General features: G+C 38.1%; 1 protein-coding gene across 4 annotated transcripts in view; it reads left to right on the forward strand.

Annotated features, from left to right (window-relative positions):
* Positions 1-21,729, forward strand: part of CRB1 (crumbs cell polarity complex component 1) — a 208,654-nt gene that overhangs the window by 74,796 nt on the left and 112,129 nt on the right. For 3 of the 4 annotated variants that reach the window (XM_058700132.1, XM_058700134.1, XM_058700133.1), the window contains exons 3-5: positions 10,424-10,619; positions 12,975-13,114; positions 20,134-20,316. In XM_058700132.1, the coding sequence (XP_058556115.1) occupies positions 10,424-10,619; positions 12,975-13,114; positions 20,134-20,316 (519 nt within the window). Of the gene's footprint in view, positions 1-106; positions 425-10,423; positions 10,620-12,974; positions 13,115-20,133; positions 20,317-21,729 lie in introns of those variants that run through there. The other variant, XM_058700135.1, reaches the window with a different exon arrangement.

Genomic DNA, 21,729 nt, shown 5'->3' on the forward strand with positions numbered 1-21,729 from the left:
CCGCACTCCGGGCAAGCGGGAATCCCGCCCATCCGGGTTTCCATTCCGGGCCAGGACCCGGATCAGGAGAGGCCGGGTCTCTACCTTGGGATCTTGGGGGAAAGCCAGGCACCTGCCAGTGTTCAAGCCTGCACCTTCAGAAGGAACCCTGACATCCGAAAGCCAGTTATGTCGCGAGCTCTGAAGCCGTGCTTGGTGGCACCAGCATACCCTGGGATGAAAGACGTCTGGGATCCCTGGTTCTTGGAAAGGCCTGGATCCCTATCACGTCCCAATGAGGACTGTCGCCAATATGCAGCTCCCCGCCTCAGAGTGACTCACAGGATTTGGGCAACCCTGCCCCCCGGGGATGTGCAGGTGGTTGGCGCCAGGCCCTAGCTGCACAGGCCTGGAGGGTCCTGGCTGTTCAAGACTTGCTGAAAGGGTATGTACTGGGCTTGCCAAGGGTGCGGTTCAGGGAAGTCAGGGATCTGAAAGCCATCCTGGGTCTGGAGAGGCCGGGTCACCAGAGCGGGTTCTTGTAGGAAATAGGCATCTGCCTAATTCCGCGTCCTAAAAGACCTAATGATGACTGTTCCCCTTGAAGGCAGATCTGGGGGAGTTTGACTGCCTTGCCAGGACCAGGCGGGGCAGGCTTGCTTGGGGGTCCTCCAACAGGAGACATAAATGTAGCGTAAATCTATAGCTGTAATAGAAACTAGTGCTAGTGCACCTCATTGCACTAATACTTGGTCCTCCAGCAAGAGATACCAGGAGGTCCTACTACCTGGATAGGCCTGGCTGCTGGGGCTTTGGTGCCAGAGAGCTAATCGGGCACATTGGTCCACTTCAGCTGTCTGGAGCAAGCAGGAATCCCGTCCAGCCCTGGTCAGAACCCGGCCAGGACCAGGTTCAGGAGAGGCTGGATCCCTATGGTGTTCTATGGGGAAAACCAGGCATCTGCCAACGTCCAAGGCTGCACCTTCACAAAGGAACCCTATCACCCCGAAGTCAGACACATCGGGAATTCTGAAGCCTTGGTGCCCTGGAATGAGAGATATCTGGGATCCCTCATTCCTGGAGAGGCCTGGGTCCCCATCGGGCAGCACTTCCAAATGGGGAATGACTATTTCTTCTCTGTAGCCATAGTATCAGATTGTCTTGTGGGAGGAGCGTCCCCTTCCACGCACGAAGTTATCTAGATGTGAGACTGGGCCATAGACCTCAGGCCTGAAGGCCTCCAGGTGCCCAAGGCCTGGAGAGAAGGCCGCGTTACACATACTGGTGCAGTGCAGTTCTGGGTAGCCAGAGAATTGCAGAAAGACCACCGTGGAGAGATGCCAGTTCCTCGGAGTGGGCTCTTTAGGGAACAAAGCGTGGGATTCCATCCCTAACCTAGCTATAAGCGTCTGTTCCCCAGAAGGCACATCTGTTGGGAATATGACTGCCTTGCCTTGGCCAGGTGGGTGGGCCGGTGTGGGGGATCCTTCAGTGAGAGACCAGGGAGCCCTGGTCCCTGGGTAGAGGGAGGCCAGGACACTGGAGGAGACTCTTTTGGTAATAATAAATTATTAATAATATTTATAAATAATAGTAATAAAATAGATATAGTAAATAAATATTGTAAAACAATAATGTAAAAATACGAAACTGTTTTCATATTTCATCAGAATTCATCACTGATAATTACACTGATTTCATGTAGGCCAAGAAAGAAAACTTCTGCAACTAAAATATAGTACAACACCAAGACATTCTTGATTATAAAGTGCATCATAATTCCTAGATGGTAAATTTATGACGGAGAAAAGAGCAGTCCTCAAATTGAAAAAATTCAGGTGTCTTTCAGAGGCAAATCCTAGGCTTGTAAAGTCTACTTCAAGTGAGTGTCTTGTGAAAAGTATTTGGTACTTTTTGGTTTCCTTAGAAAAGGTCTATCTAAATGCACAAGCCAGAAATCTTACTGGATAAAAACCCAAAGATGTTCCCACTGAAAATAAGAAATCTGCCTTTAATTTCCCATTGATTAGCAGCTTGCTAATCAATATAATGCTTGTTTGACACTGTTAATCAGAGAATGAAGTCTTTGGCCTCCGTTCTTTGCTTTAGGATGTTAAATATGTGAATGTGATATACAGGAGAAAGTGTAGCATAAATCTATACGTGTAATAGAAACTAATGTTAGTGCACCTCTTTGCACTGATCATTGTTGTAATTGATACAACTGTAAGAATGCATCATTCTTTAAGGACTCAGGTGCAGTGTATATAATTCTTATTCAAAAGGAAAGATTATGCATAGAGGCCTGTTAGATATTAAATATATTCGGGAGACTTTGAAACTTAGCATGCTAACCAAAAATGAAAGTACAATTATTTCTGAAGCCTGGGCTCTGAAGATAATGAGAAAGGTGTTCAGAGCAGTCTATCAGGGCCACAAGGCACATGTTGTGCACTCTCTCCCCACTGTAATGAGTGACGAGGACAACATCAGTGACAAGACCTGCTCCAGGCTGATAACATACGATGTGCGTTATCTCGTGGCACAGAATGTTAACATTGATTTGTAATTGCTGAAAGATGCATATTGAGGGGCACAGTCTCTAAACACTGATCAGAAGTTTAGGGCACAGTCATTCAGAAACAACGTTTTGTTTTAAACGCTTGCCAAAGCCATGAATTTGCCTTTACGGTTTTTGATTGAGAGTGGGCCCAGGCTCGCAGAAGCATTGAGGACCTCTGTCCTGGCAGACCAGATTGCCTTTCGGGAGAGAGGGTGAATTAATCTATACCTAGGACTGGATGATTCATTTAAAATTCACTGAGCATTTTCTATATTCAAGAGTATGTGCTATGTGCTATAGATCTTAGTGTTAAAGGACAAAAAAAAATCACTTTGACAGTTTTGTAGATAATATAAACAAATAAGCATTTGCAGTCAAATATATAATACATACTTTTATGTAACAGGGAATTATGAAAGAACTGTGGAGTGGCACCCAAGGCAGATGGAAGTGGTTAAGTATAGTTTCTGGCATCATGATGCTCAAATTCAGTTTTTCAGAACTAATTAGAATTAGCTGGAGGAAGTAGGAATGAGGAATGGGGCCTTATAAGCAAGGGGGGCACCTATGTGCAGCCTAAAGACATGAGACAGTGGAGCTGCAAGAGAGTCATCGTAGGTGGTACCAGGAGAGTCCTCATGTTTTTGAATCTTCTGCCACATTCCAAGGCTTTATCCTGGAGACAAGAGGAGCTATTTGCAAACTTTGCACAGGCAATGATATAATCAGATTTGTATTTTATAATGACCACTCTCAGAACTGTAGAGAATGCCTGGAAAGAGAGAGGCCAGTAAGCAATAAGATAAGAGAGATGTTGAGGGTCTGAATAAGGTTGTAGCAATAGCAATGGCCTTTTAGATCTGTTTCCCAGGGAGAAATGACAGGATTTGGTGACTAATGTGGGGAATAATACCAAGATAATGGTAACTCCTAGAAATCTGGCTTGGGTTATTTGGAGATAATATCATTCACTGAGAGAAGAAGTTTGGCAGGGATGAGAGAGGGTGGATTGAGGAGAGAGAGTTTGTATTTGGAATTGTAGAATGATGTCTGTTGGGATATGTGGAGAAGACAACCTATAGATAGTTGGGTTCAGAAGAGCAATCTGGCCTAGGGTTAGACTGCTAATGTATAGTTTATGTGAAAATGTCACAGGAAAAGCTTCCTGAAATTCATTAGAATGGCCCCTGCTTCCATAGTCTTTATTATTATTATTTTTTTAATGTTTATTTACTTTGGGGAGAGAGAGAGAAACAGAGCATGAGCAGGGGAGGGGCAGAGAGAGGGAGATACAGAATCCAAAGCAGGCTCCAGGATCTGAGCTGTCCGCACAGAGCCCGATGTGGAGTTTGAACTCACAAACTATGAGATCATGACTTGAGCCAAAGTCAGGCGTTCAACCAGCTGAGGCACCCAGGCGCTGCATCCATAGTCTTTTCTTAAACACAAGTAAACACAACATTTTATTTTTTTTCCCAATGTATCTTTAATTCCTTGGCCTTTACTTGAACTTGGCATTTATCTGATGAAACCACTTTCTATGAGACCCTTACTAAAGGATTTTTCTTCTCCTTGATTCTCAAGGAAGGAAGGGTTGGCTTTCTCACTAACCCCCTGCTCTGAAAGACCACCGGTTCATCATTCACTTACCACTTATGCTTCTCTTTTCTCTTCTTTGTAAGCTATTACCTCCTCCAGGACACTCTCAGTATTCTCAGTGACTTCTCTTTCCCAGACAACTTCTTCACATTCAGTTCAATTCAGCAAACTGTGCTAAACACCTGTCACGGGGCAGGTGTTTGCTACACACCGAGGATGTACATCCTTGAAGAACATAATGTACAGGGCTGTGGTGTAGCCTCATGGCCAATAGCACAGGTTCTGAATTCAGACTGCCTGTAATCTAATCCTGGCCCTACCACTCTCTAGCCTGTTGGTCTGCATCAGTTTCTTAACTTCTCTGTGCTTCAGTTTCATCCTGAAGAAAATGAGCATAAAGGTAGTACCTCATGGATAATTTTTTGAAGATCACACAAAATAAAATAAGGTACATAAAATGCTGAGCACAGTACCTGATGTGAAATAAGCTCTCAAAAAATGTCAGTTATTACTATGAATATCAAAGCAAGGATCCCTGTCTTTAAAGCAGTTGTTGGAGATAAGAAAGTAACAAATAATAAAATATAATGCTGTAAGTGCTATGAAAACACAAGAAGGTGGAACCAGTAAGGAAATCAGGGGAGACTTCACTGAAGGTGGGACATTTAACATAAGTCTTAAAGGATGACTTCATCAGATGGACAAATAAGAAAGAACCTAAGAGAGAGAGAGGGAGAGGGAGAGAGGGAGAGAGAGACAGAAAGAGAGAGAGAGAGAGAAAGGATCAGTATGTTAAACTCTTAGAGGGTAGGGGGATATGGTGGGTTTGAGAAAAAGAAAATGATCTGATAAGACTGGCACATAGAGTGATGACAGATTCATGATAGGAAATGAAACTGTAAGTATTACAAAGATTTTTTGATGCCGCGATGAGAAGTTTTCAGTTTATCCAAATCCAATTAGGAGCTACTGGAGTATTTGATGGCCCACATGCTTTTAGAATTTCTTGAGCTTCCTGTTTTCAGTGACCTCCATCTATTCTGCCACAGCTACATGCCGATGCAGCTTCAAGTTAGTCCCGCTCATCATCCAAAACTACTTTACCACCGAAGTTCTCACTACAACCTGCGCTTCTGATGTCTTTGCTTCTGTTGGATTCTTACCTCATCTTTAGCAGAATATTAGCCATCTGGCTTCTCCATACTCCTCCTGTCCAAAATCTCCGTCTCTATCTCGATATCTCCTTATAGGCCTAGACTTTGTGGAGAGCTCTTCTACTGATGTGCCTGTATTGTTCTCTAAACCTTCTCGTGCTTGACCTGCAATTGTTATGTTGCAGTTTTCCAGTCCCGGAAAACCCCCCTATTGCCTACTTTCTTTTGTCCTAATTTAAACTCTATTGATCCATCCCAACATTTACTACCAAATTCGGGCTATATATTTACTATTGCTCACTAACTACTTATATGTCCATTGTACCCCCCACCCCTTTTAAAATCGTATTTAGTATAGTGACTGCTCCAAATTTGTGCATCTCTAGCTCCTATACTCTCAGTATGCCATCTGTATTTGTTTTAACTGAGTCTGAAGCTATTCCAAATTCCCTTCCAGGGATATGTTTGTTTCCAAAGACTTCAAAACGTTTACAGTTCTGTCTACCCAGAGGAATTGAAGAAGTAATAGGAAAGAACAAATAGATTATAGGTAATACCTACCATTCATTGAGCATTTACTATAATCCAACCTTGGTACTAGCCGTGGCAGAGCAGAGCTTAGTCCTAAGTGGTCTGTCTACAAAATCCATGTTCTTTCTACTCTTCCATGATGAATGACAAAGGAAAAGAGGAAGAAGGGAAGTAATAATAGCAGGTACAATTTTTATAATTCCCTAACTCAACATGATACAAAGAGTGTGTGTTGGACTAATTGGAGAGCGCATTTGGCTGCCTTGTTTGCTTCAATAGGTATTCTCTTTAAAGCCATTTAATTTCCATCTACCCAGGTCCTGTGTAGTTTTCTCTGTTCTACCATCCTGTACAACAGTGGCTTGGGAATTATGTGTGTCCTGATGTCTTTCCAAAGTTCTATAAGGGAAGTGGAGCCAGCTTCTCTCCTGGGATCCCAACACCTATCTGGGGTGATATCAAATTCCCAGCTCGCCTACGGCAAGACTGAGGAGTGTGGAACTTCTGCACCGGCTTCATTTTTGCTACATCTTTTTTTTTTAATGTTTTTATTTTATTTTTGAGAGAGAGATAGAGAGTGGGGGGGAGGGGCAGAGAGAGAGGGAGACATAGAATCCGAAGCAGGCTCCAGGCTCTGAGCTGTCAGCACAGAGCCTGATGTGGGGTTCGCACTCACTGACAGTGAGGTCATGAACTGAGCCGAAGTTGGACGCTCAACCGACTGAGCCACCCAGGCGCCCCCATTTTTGCTATATCTTTAACTATGTGCCTGAGGGCTGGACCCAAAACTGAACAGTCTGCTTGTTTGAATATTCTACTCAAATCTTTCCTCTCTCGGGTATGTGTATCAATTGGGTTTTGGTCAGGAAAAAAAGAACTCATTCTACGTATATCAGTTATAAAAAGTTTAAATGGGAATTAAGGGCTTATATGCAGAAAGGCTACATAGTTTGTGGGTTCTGCTGTAAAATAAAAATGTGGGACCTCTAGTTCAAAAGTCATTAAGAACTTCGAGATGGTGACAGAAAAGCAAACCAAGAAGGAGTCTGTTAGGTTTGAATTGTGACCTCTCCCAACACACAAATTCCTCTGTTGAAGTTCTACACCCTATGTTGAAGTACCTCAGAATGTGATCTTATTTGAAAACAGATACTGCTGTTGTTGCCAATATTAGTTAAATACTTGGTTTTTCTGAACTTTTGACAGTTTGTGCAGATTGAGTAGTTCAGAGTGAAACTGTCCCTGACTTTCAGGAATTAATGACACCTTAGGTCACCTGTATTTATGTAGGGAAGCCTCTGGATTTTAGCACAGTATTAGTTTTGGTGAGTCACCAAAGCTAATGACATCAGGGGATTTTTTTTTTTCCTGTCTTATACTTCTTCTTCTTTGGGTGCGAGTTCTCCTTACCCTGTTTTTTTTTTTTTCATACCCTTTCTATTTTCTTATGTTTCATATTACTAACTATTAATGAACTGCAACCATTGGTTTGGTTCCTGGATGAATTTTTGTGAAAGAATTTTATAATTATGAATTTTCTATTTCTTAGACAATCAGCCATAGAAGTGCTACTCACTGTAACTGTATTCAATTGCTGTTGCTACATATAGTTATAATAACATGGTGCACTACTTAAAAACACTAGGCATAAAATGAATGTTTTCAGGTGGAATGGACTACAAGTACAGGTATGTTTTGAATGTTGATTAATTGTATATTGAAAGGCTATAAGCATGTGACAGTAAGCATCCAAGTGAAAAATCAAAATCATAGTTATCCAGATGTTTTATCTATGAAGCCAGCATCTGGAAATACAAAAACATCTGGACGACTGGCTGTATTTACCACATTTCATCTGGCTACTTTGGCATCATGCAGACGTAGACCAAATCATGTTTGTCTATATCAGGAGCAGTGATAAACTGCAATAAAAATCATGTTGTTAAGTAATATTAAGGTAATACAAATAAATCACCCTAAAGTAACTAGTTGAATTTGAAATTATATCTAAACTATTGAAACACATTCTTGTATGTACATCACGATTTCTTTATTTGTGCTACAATTTATAAGAGGAGCTTCAGAATTTAAAATAATGGCTTATAATGTATTTCTTAAGCACGAGGAAGTAATCCGGGCGTATTGCAGATGAATATATGAATTTGATTTGAGTTATGAAATAAAATTTGGAAAAGTTTTAGCAAGTTTTAAACCACTGGTTTGGCTTTGTATGTTAATCCTTTGCAGCAAATATAGATGACTAAGATACCAAAGGTATTAGTCTAATGTCATGTAGGCAAAGGCACTATGGAAAAGTGGATTGGCAAAAGAACGGGAATAGGTGGTGATAGGAGTCGAAGAAACACAGTCATTGAAGAGCTATGGGACACAGACAAGTCAGTGTACCTTAAAGGAGTTAGAATGAAACACAAGAATGTATGTAAATCACCTTGCCTTGACACCGCATATGGCAGGTGTCGAGTAAGTAGCAGTTGCCCTCTGCTCACAGAGCACTATGGAAATCCACATCGACCAAACATTCCTGGGTGGGCATAGTTCACTTTGCTTAAACTTATGATTGATTCTGTGTGGACAGCTTGGAGCCTGGAGCCTGTTTCGGATTCTTTGTCTCCCTCTTTCTCTGCTCCTCCCCTGCTCACACTGTCTCTCTTTCAAAAATAAATTAAAAAAAATTTTTTTTTAAAAAGGTTATGATTGATTGTTGTCATTTCAGGGGAGGTAATTTTGTGCCTTGTAGTTACTGAGGACTAACCCATTATCATTTTAGGTGCTATATATGTCTAAAAAATAATTGTAAGAAAAAATATTTTAACAAATTTATTATTTTTGTCTTACATTCTTGGAAAACAGAGATAGTTGTTATTGTATTATTTTACATGGCAGAAATGAAGATACTAAAACATTGCTGAAAAGCCATTTCAGAGAGAGAATGAGAATGAAAATACACGTGTTCCACTGGCCAGTTCAGTGTTCGTTCCCTTGACCTTAGTTATGCCAAGTAAAATAGTTTTATGATTGATCTCAATCCCAGATTGGGTAAGAAATAGCCTGGCCTCAAATGGCAAGCCGTTTACCTAGCAACAAATACTGTTCCACAGCTTTATATTTTTATCAATATAAAATTTAATTTTTAAGTTTTTTTCTTCTCAATTTTAATATGCTGGGATCCCTTTCAGCTTAGGTATTTATAGAACCTAGTCACTGTTGTAAATGGTCAGCAGTGTTAGGATATGCTACTGCTTTTTCTGTCAGGAAAGAGGGCACATTCTCAGACTACTAGCAACTTCTGAGTCATTTGAAAATCCCTCAATATCATTTTAATACATAATCTATTATCCTGGGTTGTAGGAATAGAAATAAAGATAGGTAAATATAGATATTTGCCCTTTTGTGTCTTTTAAAACATGTATGCAAATTTGATTATGGTATATCAAATATTATTTTGATAGAGCCAGTAGGTGGTTTGTTATCTCCATGTGACTACTTTTGTAAGTCGTAAACATATTTTGCATAGTAAATATTCATTTACAATTTGGGGGAGAATAAATAGAGATTTTTCATGTAAATTACCTTAAAATTAAGTAGCTTCTTTAAAAATTTTTTTTTAATGTTTGTTTATTATTTTTGAGATAGAGACAGAGTGCGAGCAGGGGAAGGGCAGAGAGAGAGGGAGACACAGAATCTGAAACAGGCTCTGGGCTCTGAACTATCAGCACAAAGCCCGATGCGGGACTCGAACTCACCAACTGTGAGATCACTACCTGAGCTGAGGTCGGACGCTTAACTGACTGAGCCACCAGGTGCCCCAAAATGAAGTAGCTTATACTAATTATATTATGTCACAAACTGATTTCCTATTTAAAAGTAGTATTTTACAACACTATGGAAATTTTAAATTTAAAATATGTTTATGCAGAAGGAGCACTTAAGGAAATAATTGCACATCATATTTGTACAATAAATATAGAAGGACCAAGTATTGTTTTTTTTCCCTCTAGCAACATTTAGTACCACCTACTATCATAAGCATTTCAGAACACATTGTAATTGTAATAATAATCCTATGAGGTAATTACAAGTAGTGGTCCCATTTTTCAGGTGCAGAGACTGAGATACGGAAAGATTAAGGAATTGCCAAAGATCACACAGCCAATAAGTGGCTGTGCCAGGATTCCAAACTGGGTCATTTGGCTTTGGAGTCTGAGCTTGCACCCACTCCCCTTACGATGCCTAACTAACTGCTTAAAAATAATGAAGAAAATTGACCAGTCCCTATAAAGCTTCCAACAAAAGTACAGTTAACAATAACTTTATTCTAAAAATGACTTGTTTCAACAGATTAAAAAGCCACAAGCTGTTGTATCCAATAGTTCTTTGTAAGTAACAGCTGCTCTGCATTGTGCAACTTCCCACAAGCATGCCAGAAAGTTAATATCAATTACAATTAAAGAGGAAAATTATTTTGGGTAATATAACATTTGACAAAAAGCCTTGGTAAATAAAGCACTGGCAAAGAGCTAAAATATTAACGCTGTGCTAAAACTTTTCCTTTTTTCTGTGCTGACTTTCTTAAAAGGTGTGAACTGTGAAATGGAAGTTGATGAATGTTGGTCCCAGCCCTGCCTAAATGGTGCAACCTGTCATGATGCTCTGGGGGCTTATTTCTGTGACTGTCCCACTGGATTCCTTGGTGATCACTGCGAACTCAGTACTGATGAATGTGCCAGTCAGCCGTGTCTCCATGGAGGGCTGTGCATAGATGGACACAATAGGTACGTTTTCTCCTGTGTTTGGGCGATTGGTTTAGAGAGAACTCACTGACCAACCAACCACTACTGTACCTCTCTGGGGATTTTAGAGAGCTCATGTCCTCAGCTGAAGATGTTCACACTGCTTTCCACTTTATTTTTTTATTTTTATTTTTTAATGTTTATTTTTGAGAGAGAGAAAGAGACAGAACGTGAGCAGGGGAGGGGCAGAGAGAGAGGGAGACACAGAATCTGAAGCAGCCTCCAGGCTCTGAGCTGTCAGCACAGGGCCTGATAGGGGGCTCAAACCCATGAACTGTGAGATGGTGGCCTGGGCCGAAGTCAGAACCAACTGAGCCATCCAGGAATCCCTGCTTTGCACTTTAAATGACAAAAAGTTGTAACATTCAGATTTTACTCAAAAATTCATCCTTTACAGGTCATTTGTCCCAAGAGTGAGAATTTTCCAAGTCACTCTGGTAATCATCTAGGACTGTTTATATTACAAAAAAAATGCCAACTTTTCAATTCCACTAAACTTGTTATAGATAGGGAAAGTGCAAAAACAAAGCTATAGATTATTCTATATGTGAATATAAGGTGGTATTTACATAATTACAAGCATATAAATCAAGTGATGAAAAATAAGTCCTTTAGAAATTGTATATAAACAGTGTTGGAAAAGGCAGTGATATTAAATTGATTGTATCTTGAATGTCCAGGTATTTGGAGACTTGGGTGAATACTTTTGAGAGAGTAGAATGGAGAGAAGTAGCTATGTGAATCTGCTCCAAAGTTGATTCTATCATTGGCTTTTTATTATTTAAAATAATAAATAAATAAACCTTAATACAATATATATAATAAATGTAGGTGATGGTAATTGATTATATATAAAATATTTTATTTTTTTTAAATGTTTATTTTTGAAGGAGAGGGAGAGAGAGACAGAGACAGAGACAGCTAGTGGGGAGGGGCAGAAAGAGAGGGAGAGACACAGAATCTGAAGCAGGCTCTAGGCTCTGAGCTGTCAGCACAGAGTCTGATGCGGGGCTTGAACTTAGAAACCGTGAGATCATGACCTGAGCCAAAGTCAGAATCTTAACCGACTGAGTCACTCAGGTGCCCCTATAGAAAATAGTTTAAAAAGAACTTTCTGATACCTATTTAAACCACAAATACCGAATTATCAAATGCATGGCAATTTGAACATTAGTACTTAATGTTTTGTTGGATCCTTCAGCAGCTCAGTGGAAGGCAAGCTGAGCATTCATATTCTCACATTACATTAGATGTCCAAAGTTCAGGGAAGTTAGGTGACTCCACAAGTTCACACAAGTTTCCAGGAATTGGGGCCCACTAGCCAGCCTCTAGTACAGGGCTCTTGTCTCTAATGTCTTATATATAGTAGATTTTTAGTAAGTATTTTAATTAGTAAGAGGATTTCTCACTAGCAATACATATACAAATTATAGTGACTTATTACATTTGCTAATATTTCAGTTTCCTTAGTGAAATCTTCTTATCTGTGTTTGGCGGTAAACATTCACACAAGCCATAGCGAACAGAACTCTAACTCTTTATGAGTTCATAGGTGTTCTTTCCCCTAGACCTTCATTTCATCAAAGCCGAGTGTGCAACCCCGTGTTTTTATAATACTAAATCCTTGAGGAGATCCCATATAAATTAAAAGCTCCTCTTGATAAAGTCGACAAGTATCCCCATCAGATTTGTGTTTTAAGTCTCTCAGATAATCTCACTCAACCAATGAATGGATAGAAATAGCAAGACTAAAATATTCCTGTAATCTAAAAATAAGAGAACATAAGTCACAATTTATATAATGAGGGCTTTTCCTGTTTTTTTAAATAATTTATTGTTTCATTTTTCGTAAGGGACCTTATTAATGGGCTGTAAATATAAAAGAGCACCACAGTGGTATAAATCATTCTCTACTGCCTTCACAAATATTAACAACTTTATTTAGTACTACTTAGTAATAATTTATTCAGTGTTTTCTGATGTTTCAGATACCATGTCTATTCTTTCTATGCACATTCAATTATCACAATAACCCTGTGACATAGGTACTATTGTCTTCAATTTATGGATGAGGAAACTGAAGTAAATAATCATGGTTTCCAAATAATTTTGCATGAAATTTTTAAAGATAATCATAAATTTTAAAAGATAATCAGGTACCAGTATGGAAATACATAACGTGTTCAGGTTTGTAGAGATAATTCCCCAGAGTTTTTGAGACAAGTGTTAAAGCCATGCCCGGGGTCTCAGACTGATGGACAGGGGAAGAGACAGGATAAAGGTACTTGATCTCAATATGACCAAGAGTTGATGTGAAAATTTCATTTTACTCTCCAGCTATAGCTGTAACTGCATGGATAGTGGATTCACAGGGACACATTGTGAGACCCTGATGCCTCTATGTTGGTCAAAACCCTGTCACAATAATGCTACATGTGAGGACAGTGATGACAATTACACTTGTCACTGCTGGCCTGGTAAGTGACAAAATATCTTCCACCAACTTTTTTTTTTTTTTTTTTTTTTTTTTTTTTTTTTTTTTGCTTAGAGTAGAAACAAACCACTTATGGCAAATGTAAACTAAAAAATCTTACTGTTAAAGGTTTAAAACCAACTCTTTCTTCTAGATTCTGTTTTTTATTAAGTTATTTTTTATTGTTTATTTATTTTTGAGAGAGAGAGAGTGTGAACAGGGGAGGGGCAGAGAGAGAGAGAGAGAGAGGGAGACACAGAATCTGAAGCAGGCTCCAGAATCTGAAGCAGGCTCCAAGCTCTGAGCTGTCAGCACAGAGCCCAATGTGGGGCTCAAACCCACGCACCACGAGATCATGACCTGAGCTGAAGTCGGACACTTAACCGAGTGAGCCACCCAGGCACCCCACTAGTTATCATTGTTCAACTGAATTCTTCATTGCTCACACATACCTACTGCTACACTATGCATTGTCTAAAGTAGGTTACCATGCGCCTAATCATTAGAACCATCTAGAGGAAACAGAGAGGGAAAAAATGAATAGAAGAATCAATTTTAGCATGGTCTTCATGGAGAAAAATTCACTTGAAGATGCTTCCTTTTCTTCCAAGATATTTTCACTGATACCTAGAATATATTGAAACCCATGAAACAATATTAAAACCCTAGGAGACTGTATTATATTTCATAGTCAACATAATTACAATGGTCCCATAGAGGGTATAGAACGATTGTTCCAGAAATAGGTATATTCTCCTCAGCATTTATAATATAATTGAGATTATTAGTTTAATATACATAAGCCATAACTGAAAATTACACATAAAGGGTAATTAGGCTAGAATGTAGAGGTAATACCAGAATCAGTAGAAAACATTATATAACACTTGAGCCAGCAAGTCACCTGTAAATATTGCTGTTAGTTTTATCAAAAAAAAAACTGCTTAACGTATTTTTAACCTAATTCTCACTGGGATTTCACTGATAGAAATAAGAGAGCATTTCATGTCTTCTTGATCCACTGGAAAATAATGATAAACATATGATTATTTAAAATCTTGTTGTTACAAGCTTACTAATCATCTATCCCCTTCTGCCTTTCATTTTACTGTCTAAGGAAAAAGTAATCCTGTGGTTGGGGAGGAAGCATGGAGACTGGGGTCAAGTTGTTAGTAGCTTCCTATCGAAAGGCATCTCACTACCTAAGGGACATTTAATATGCTTTGGCTAAATGTATTTCATAGGTAAAACAAACAAGTAAACGTGAAAGTGTAAAAGGAAGTTTGGAATTCTGTGGCTCGGAAATCTTTGTAGGTTGTCTGCCCACTTCCAGGTAATGAACGGGGCATGTTTTGTTATCCTTTGGTCATTGGCTTGATTTACATACTGAAAATATTCCAAAATGTGTTTTTCACATTCTTGTCATCAATCAGCACTCAACATTCGCACAACGCCCTGTAAAGGATCTCTATCTGGAAGCAGAGGTAGAGTGGACAGTTTGGGAATAGAACAAATCCATCACTTCTTAACTGAGTGACCTAGTTGGTCACCTCTTCATTCTTCAGCTCCTCATCTGTAAATGAGGGATGAAAAATGACTTGTAGTATTAAGAAGAATAAAATTATGAAAGTAGAGCCTGGAACATATTAGGTACTCAGAAAAAAAAAAAAAGCAACTATTATTACGTACCAGGTTCTACAACAGGAGGTAGGAATTACATTTGAGAATATTTTCTGTTCTCTAGAGGGTTTGTAATGAAGTCAGGCAGTTAAGAAGACCTACCTTAAAAAAGACAAATCAATATGTGTTCCACTCATTCATGGATTCAATCATTTAAACCACATGGAGTTCAGTATAATTTATATATATCAGGGGTCTGGAATCAAAAAGACATGGTCCCTTCTTCCAAGGAATTTAAATTCTAGTTGGGAGACAGTGTGAAAAAATGTGTATAGTATGATTTTTGGTACAATAAAAAGCTATAATAAATTCTATAACAGGGAATAAAGGGAGAGGTACAGAGATGGCCTGACCCAATAGGCAGCATTTTAGAAAATTTGAAAGATCACTAAGCATATTCCAGAAATGTACTCACTGGCTGTGTGATATTGGACAAGAAACTTTACTTCTCTGAGCTTCAGTTTCCCCATCTGCAAAGCAAAGATGATAATAACATCCACTTCACAGAGTTGCTTTAGAGATAAATCCAGTAATATATATAAAGTTCCTAGCTCAGCCTAGACCATAGTAAGCACTCAGTAAATGTTAACTAGGTACCAAAATTAGGAGACTGAGTGTTCTAGACCCCCATGGCTAGCACATAGCAGCCCATTATTTGTCTAGGAAAAGAAGAGAAGAAGGAAAAGGAGGACAGAAGGAAGAAAGGGCTGCAGGCACACATGGAAAGGAGCATATCCAATTGTAGAACTTTAAATGATTGTTCCAAAATGCTGGACTACATAGGGCTGGCTGGTGGTAGAGAGCTGGGGCTGGGGGGCAAGACAGGGCTCAAGCCAGATCACATACTGTTTGTCTGCCCTACACACTGTGGGGCAGAGAGATACCATAACCTGACCTGTTGATTTAAAAAGAACTCTTTGGAACTTTAGTGGAAGATGATTGAGAGAAATAAAATGAAAGGCAGAGAGTCTAGCTTAAAAAATGTTGTGCACTATTTTAAACAAGAGATAAGGCTGTTTGCCAGAACTACAACTTCATGTCAAGAGAGACATGATGTGGAAATTAAGAAAGGGGCACAGACTTAGGGCAGGTCTGCTTCTGAGTTTCTTTCTTGGGTGAGTGGAACAATGGTGATTTTGCCCAGATAGAAAATTCAGAATTTCCTTATACCCTATTCTTACTGTTACATATAAAGAGAAGATTTGATGCTACAAGCCACCCTGTATCTAAGAGACAAGACCACCACAACTGAAGGCAATGGCAAGAACCCACCACTGTAATTGCCTGGGGTCCTCATGTCAAAAGTAATTAATTACAAGAAGTGTCATTCATTTTAAATGCTTATCTTAAAAGTTTTCATGTTAGCCAGGTAAGATCGGATTTGTTTAAAAAAAGAAAAACATAAGAACCCTGGGGACTTGACTCAATATCATATTGTTTCTTCATACAAAGTTTATGGAGAAACTTGTGAAAACTATTGAATATAGCCTTGGCTGAAGGAATCTATTTATATACATAGTTAAAGGGAGCAGCAGACAGAATTCCCACAGGGCCCCAGTGGTGGGGACAGGGCTGGGAAGACCGTAAATCAGAACCTTCCTAATGTTCACTGTAGGAATAGGATAATATATGAGTCAGAAAGCAAAAAAGGATTTATGAAGGCTTTAAATTACTTCCTAACCTGGCCTGCACATGAGTCTTGAGACTTACTCCGAGAAGAAAATTGAAAATAGTTGGAACGTTCTTCAATAAGTTCACTGTAGCACAACAAATACCAGTTTACAAAAACTTGTAAAAAAGTAGATATTCAGGTTTAAGAGACATAGGGTTCTTGGGGGGAGGTCACCACAAAGGATTGTGATCTGACATGTGCTTTTAGTTTCCTTTTTCATCTAAGTGTCTTCTTCAGATGACTGAGACAGACCCCAAGGGTCATATGTGACATATGTATTATACTGTTGAGCAACAGAATTTATGTTGTGGTTATGATTTGACATATGAACCCCTTCAGGTTTTTTATTAAAATTACAAAATGAGCAATTATATCATGTTTTCATTATTTACTTATTAATAGTCAATTCTCTAATTTACATGCAAAACTAGAATTATAATTTAAATAGTTATTGCTATTTGACTCTCATTCAGTCGTTGATTGCAAGGCAACTATTTATGCATTGCTCAGTATTGGAAGGGTGAATAAATAAAAAGCAGTTCCTGCTTTTGTGGAGCTTAAAGTCTATTGAGGGAAGCAACTATACATAAAAATAACAAAAATAATAAAAATTATTATACGAGCAATGAAAGAAATAACTGGGTGATATGAGAAAACGAAGGGATCATACTTAGGTCTGTTCATGAGGAAAAGTCATTCTGAGAAAAGTCATACAAGATTAAGTCTCAAAACTAAGCATTAGCCAACCATGGTCTTGGAGGAGGATATTCTAGTAGAGGGAACTGTGTCATAAAGGCCCTGGGGGAGAAGACATTCTAGGGAAGGAATTTAGAGATGGGATGGAGGCCAGATAATAAAAGGCATTTTAGGTTAGGGATTTTGAATTTTATTTTGTGTGAAAGCAGAAGCCAGTGGATGATTTTAAAATAAAGAAATACCATGATCAGACTTATAAGTTTTATAATTTTGGATTGTAAATTTAAAAACATATTTCTCAGAGGAGTTAAGTGACATTACAAAGATCTTTAGTTGACTGTGAAGTCACTTGTATTATAGATCAAATTATGTTCCTTTAAGAACTTCGTATATCAGCTTATATATGTATAGTGCTATATAAATAATCTTATGAATCAATAGGAAAGACAGTCTAATGGGAAAAACAAGAAAAAGTCATGAAATGATTTTTTTTAAATTTGCAGAAAAGTTAAATTCAGTAGTAACTGGGGAAAATGTAAACCCAAATAGCAATGAAGTATTATTTTTTTATCTAACCAACTGTTAAAAAATTTTATTTGGTAATAGCAAATGTTGGCAAGGACTTGGAGCTATATGCACAGTCATCCAGTGCTAGTAGGTACATAGATGGTAAAACTACTCCAGGTTTTTATCAGTATCTATTAAAATAAATGTATATGACCTATAACCCAGAAATTCCACCTCTAGGCATAGACCCCAGTGTTATACTCAGATATTTGCTCAAGCATGAATATATAATGATAGTATCCATTGCGACATTGTTTGTACTAGCAAAACATGTATCAGTCCACTAAGTGCATGTTTAAATTATGGTACTTTGATGTTACAGAATACTTGGCAATAGTTAAAAATTATGTTAGATATATATTACTAACATGGATAGATTGTTCAAAGGAGTGAAAAAAGTAAGCTCCAGAAGCAGGTATATAGTGGAATTGCACTTATGTCAACACACACGCACAAATTATATTTATATGTATATGTATATGTATATGTATATGTATATGTATATGTATATTTATGTATGTGAATATATGTAGTTTTTTTAAACAGGTGCACATGTATGTAAAACCAAAGAAAGAGTTCTGGCATGAACTGTCTTTTATATATAATACTTAATATATATATATTATATATAATATTTTTATGAAGTACTAAATAATTAATGTTCTATTGTTTTTATTCTTGTCTGTAATAAAATGAGTCAGCTAAATCCATTCAAATAGAAAATAATTTTTTATTCTGTCTTAGTGTGCAGAAGTAATCATTTACCTGTACTTTGAGTTTTAAGAAAAGAATTTAGGGTTGGCTATGTGCATACTGCTGACTTTTTGGCTATTTTCTTACATATTTTTTTCTTGCTAAAAATCCAGTATTTGAGGAATTGGAGTCTTTAAGATAATTGGGGAATCAGGGTTATCCTGAAGTCCTATTTTTATTTCAAGCCTTATTAATCAAGTCTTTTAAAAAATATTCATCACTATTATACAAGTGATTCCTTTGCTACTGCTATTTTCAAAGAGGCCTTAACCAACCTCTTTGACCTCAGCCACAGCAACTTCTTACTGTACACATCTCCAAAGGCAAGGGAAATAAAAGCAAAAATGAACTATTGGAACCTCATCAAGATAAAAAGCTTCTACAGAGCAAAGGAAACAATCAACAAAACTAAAAGGCAACCACGGAATGGGAAAAGATATTTGCAAATGACATATCGGGTAAAGGGTTAGTATCCAAACTCTATAAAGAACTTAACAAACTCAACACCCTAAAAACAAATAATCCAGTGGAGAAACAGTCAGAAGGTATGAATAACCACTTTTCCCAAGAAGACATCCAGATGGCTAACAGACACATGACAAGATGTTCAACGTTGTTCATTATCAGAGAAATACAAATCAAAACCGCATTGAGATACCACCTCACACCAGTCAGAGGGGCTAAAATTAACAACTCAGGAAACAACAGATGTTGGCAAGGATGTAGATAAATGGGAACCCTCTTGCACTGTTGGTGGGAATGCAGACTTGTGCAGCCACTCTGGAAAACAGTGTGGAGGTTCCTCAAAAAATGAAAACAGAACTACCCTGTGGCCCAGCAATAACACTACTAGGAATTTATCCAAGGGATACAGGAGCACTGATTCATAGAGGCACATGCACCCCCAATGTTTATAACAGTGCTATCAACAATAGCTAAATTATGGAAAGAGCCCAAATGTCCATCAACTGATGAATAAAGAAGATGTGGTATACACACACACACACACACACACACACACACAAAATGGAATACTACTTGGTGATGAAAAAGAATGAAATGTTGCCATTTGCAATAACGTGGATGGAACTGGTGGGTATTATGCTAAGTGAAATAAGAGAAAGACAGATATCATGTTTTCATTCATATATGGAATTTGAGAAACTTAACAAGATCGTAGGGGAAAAGAAGGAAAAAAATAGTTCAAACAGAGAGGGAGACAAACCATAAGAGACTCTTAAACACAGAGAACAAATTGAGGGTTGATGGGGGTGGGGGGCTGGGAGCAGGAAACATGAGTGATGGGCATTAAGGAGGACACTTGGTGGGATGAGCATGGGGTGTTGGTGTAAGTGATGAACCATGGGAATCTACTCCTGAAGCCAAGAGTACGCTGTATATACTGTATGTTAGCAAACTTGACAATAAATTATGTTAAAAAATACATAAATAAAATTTTAAAAATTGGACTTGCAAAATTTAAAAAAAAAAAAAAAAGGAAGCCTTCCTTTACCATTTTCTTCTTGCTAGCTCCTTGAGGGCAGCACATCGTCTTGTGAATTGGTGGCAGCACAGTGATCGGCCTCCTTTCAGGCATTAAACTCTACGGTTGAGGATCTTTGACTTAGCAGCTTCTCTGAACTTTTATCCTGCAGGATACACAGGTGCCCACTGTGAGACTCACATCAATGAATGCAACAGTAACCCCTGCCACTCTGGTGGGGTGTGTGTGGAGCTGTCCTCAGAGAAACAATACGGACACATTGCTCAGCTGCCTTCTTCATTCAGCTACCCTGAAGCCTCAGGTTATCTTTGTATCTGTCCCCCTGGACTCACAGGTGAGGACAAGGGGAGGGGAGATGCCTTGACTTTTTAGCACTTTATGGCAGATCATGCATTTAACCAAATGGTGTAATAGCAGTAAGATCCGTGCTGTAGAAACTCTGCTGCTATGGTGCAAAGGGTCCCCCTTGTGGGCATGAAAAACAGCGTATTTCATAAATCATAATTCTTCAAATCATGAGGAAAATGTTAAAAATAAGGATAAAAGAGGTGTATAAAGGGGAAATATTTTTTATGCATTATACTGAGAATCGGAGCCTGACTCAAATCCTTTACTTTATAAACAGAAAATGTTGAAATTTTTATGTTACTAAATTTTATAATGATGCTAACTTTTTGTGTTATTCATATTTGCCTGTAAAAGGTTAATGCACTTATTTATATTTACACTGAGAACAATGATCTAGTCTCAAGGAATATTCCTCGCCTACTTTATAGCTAACATTGTTCATGTATGTCAAACGTAAACGATTTTATCTTTCTCTTATGCGGAACATTCTTACGCTGAAACCCAGAGGAGGTTTGCGTGTGTGTTTCCCAATGAGCACTTGTGTTTGTGTCTGCTTCTGTGTTCTGAACATTTTCAGAAGTTTGGAGGCAGTCCCCACATTTGGTAATGAGTAGCGGCTGACCTACTACTGTATAGACACCACTGAGAAAACTAATTACAATCTAACTTTTCCATCTTACTCCTTTTTCAATAGAGTAATTGATACCTGAGGAAAACATTTAGGTTGTTATTGAAGATTTCTGAAAAAAGTAAATAAGGAATAAGAAAACAAGGGAAAATTTTCACTTATTATTTTCACTTACTGTTCCCTTTTAGAGTTTCAGTTGCGAAGTTTAATGATCTTTGATTCATGGCACTGTTTGTTGTAAGTTTGCTATAGAAGACATTTCCTTAATCACTGTCCCCTCTATGAGAACACATAGGAGAAAAATCTCCCCAGTGTCAATGTCAGGAGAAGTAATATTTTTCCTGAACAACTTCTAGCTTGCATGATTTTTCCCTTAGTAAAAAGCATGCAAAAAAAATCTTGATAAATGATAAAAAGCATGAAATAAATTGTGGAATGCATCATATTTGCCGATCATACAGTCTGCTAGAAATCTTATCAGCTAATGTGAGTTCTATAAGCATACAGTTTTTTTCTGGAATATATTTATGTACTTACCTTACCTGGGATTATTTAAGTTTCCTATTTCTTATAGATGCCTTTTTTCTCTTATTTTTTAAAAAAATATTTGATCTTGGTATAGTATGTGTATTTTTGTCAGCTATTTTAAATTCTTCTTGAAACAGGTTAGGGGAGTTATAAATTTTTTAAATGTTACATTTAGGGCTATAAAGAGGAAATTATATCGAAGTTAGAGGCCATTGTAAATATTGCCTCATTAGACAAAAGGAC

The sequence above is a fragment of the Neofelis nebulosa genome, chromosome 15, assembly GCF_028018385.1.
Source record: "Neofelis nebulosa isolate mNeoNeb1 chromosome 15, mNeoNeb1.pri, whole genome shotgun sequence".
NCBI classification, from domain to species: domain Eukaryota; kingdom Metazoa; phylum Chordata; class Mammalia; order Carnivora; family Felidae; genus Neofelis; species Neofelis nebulosa.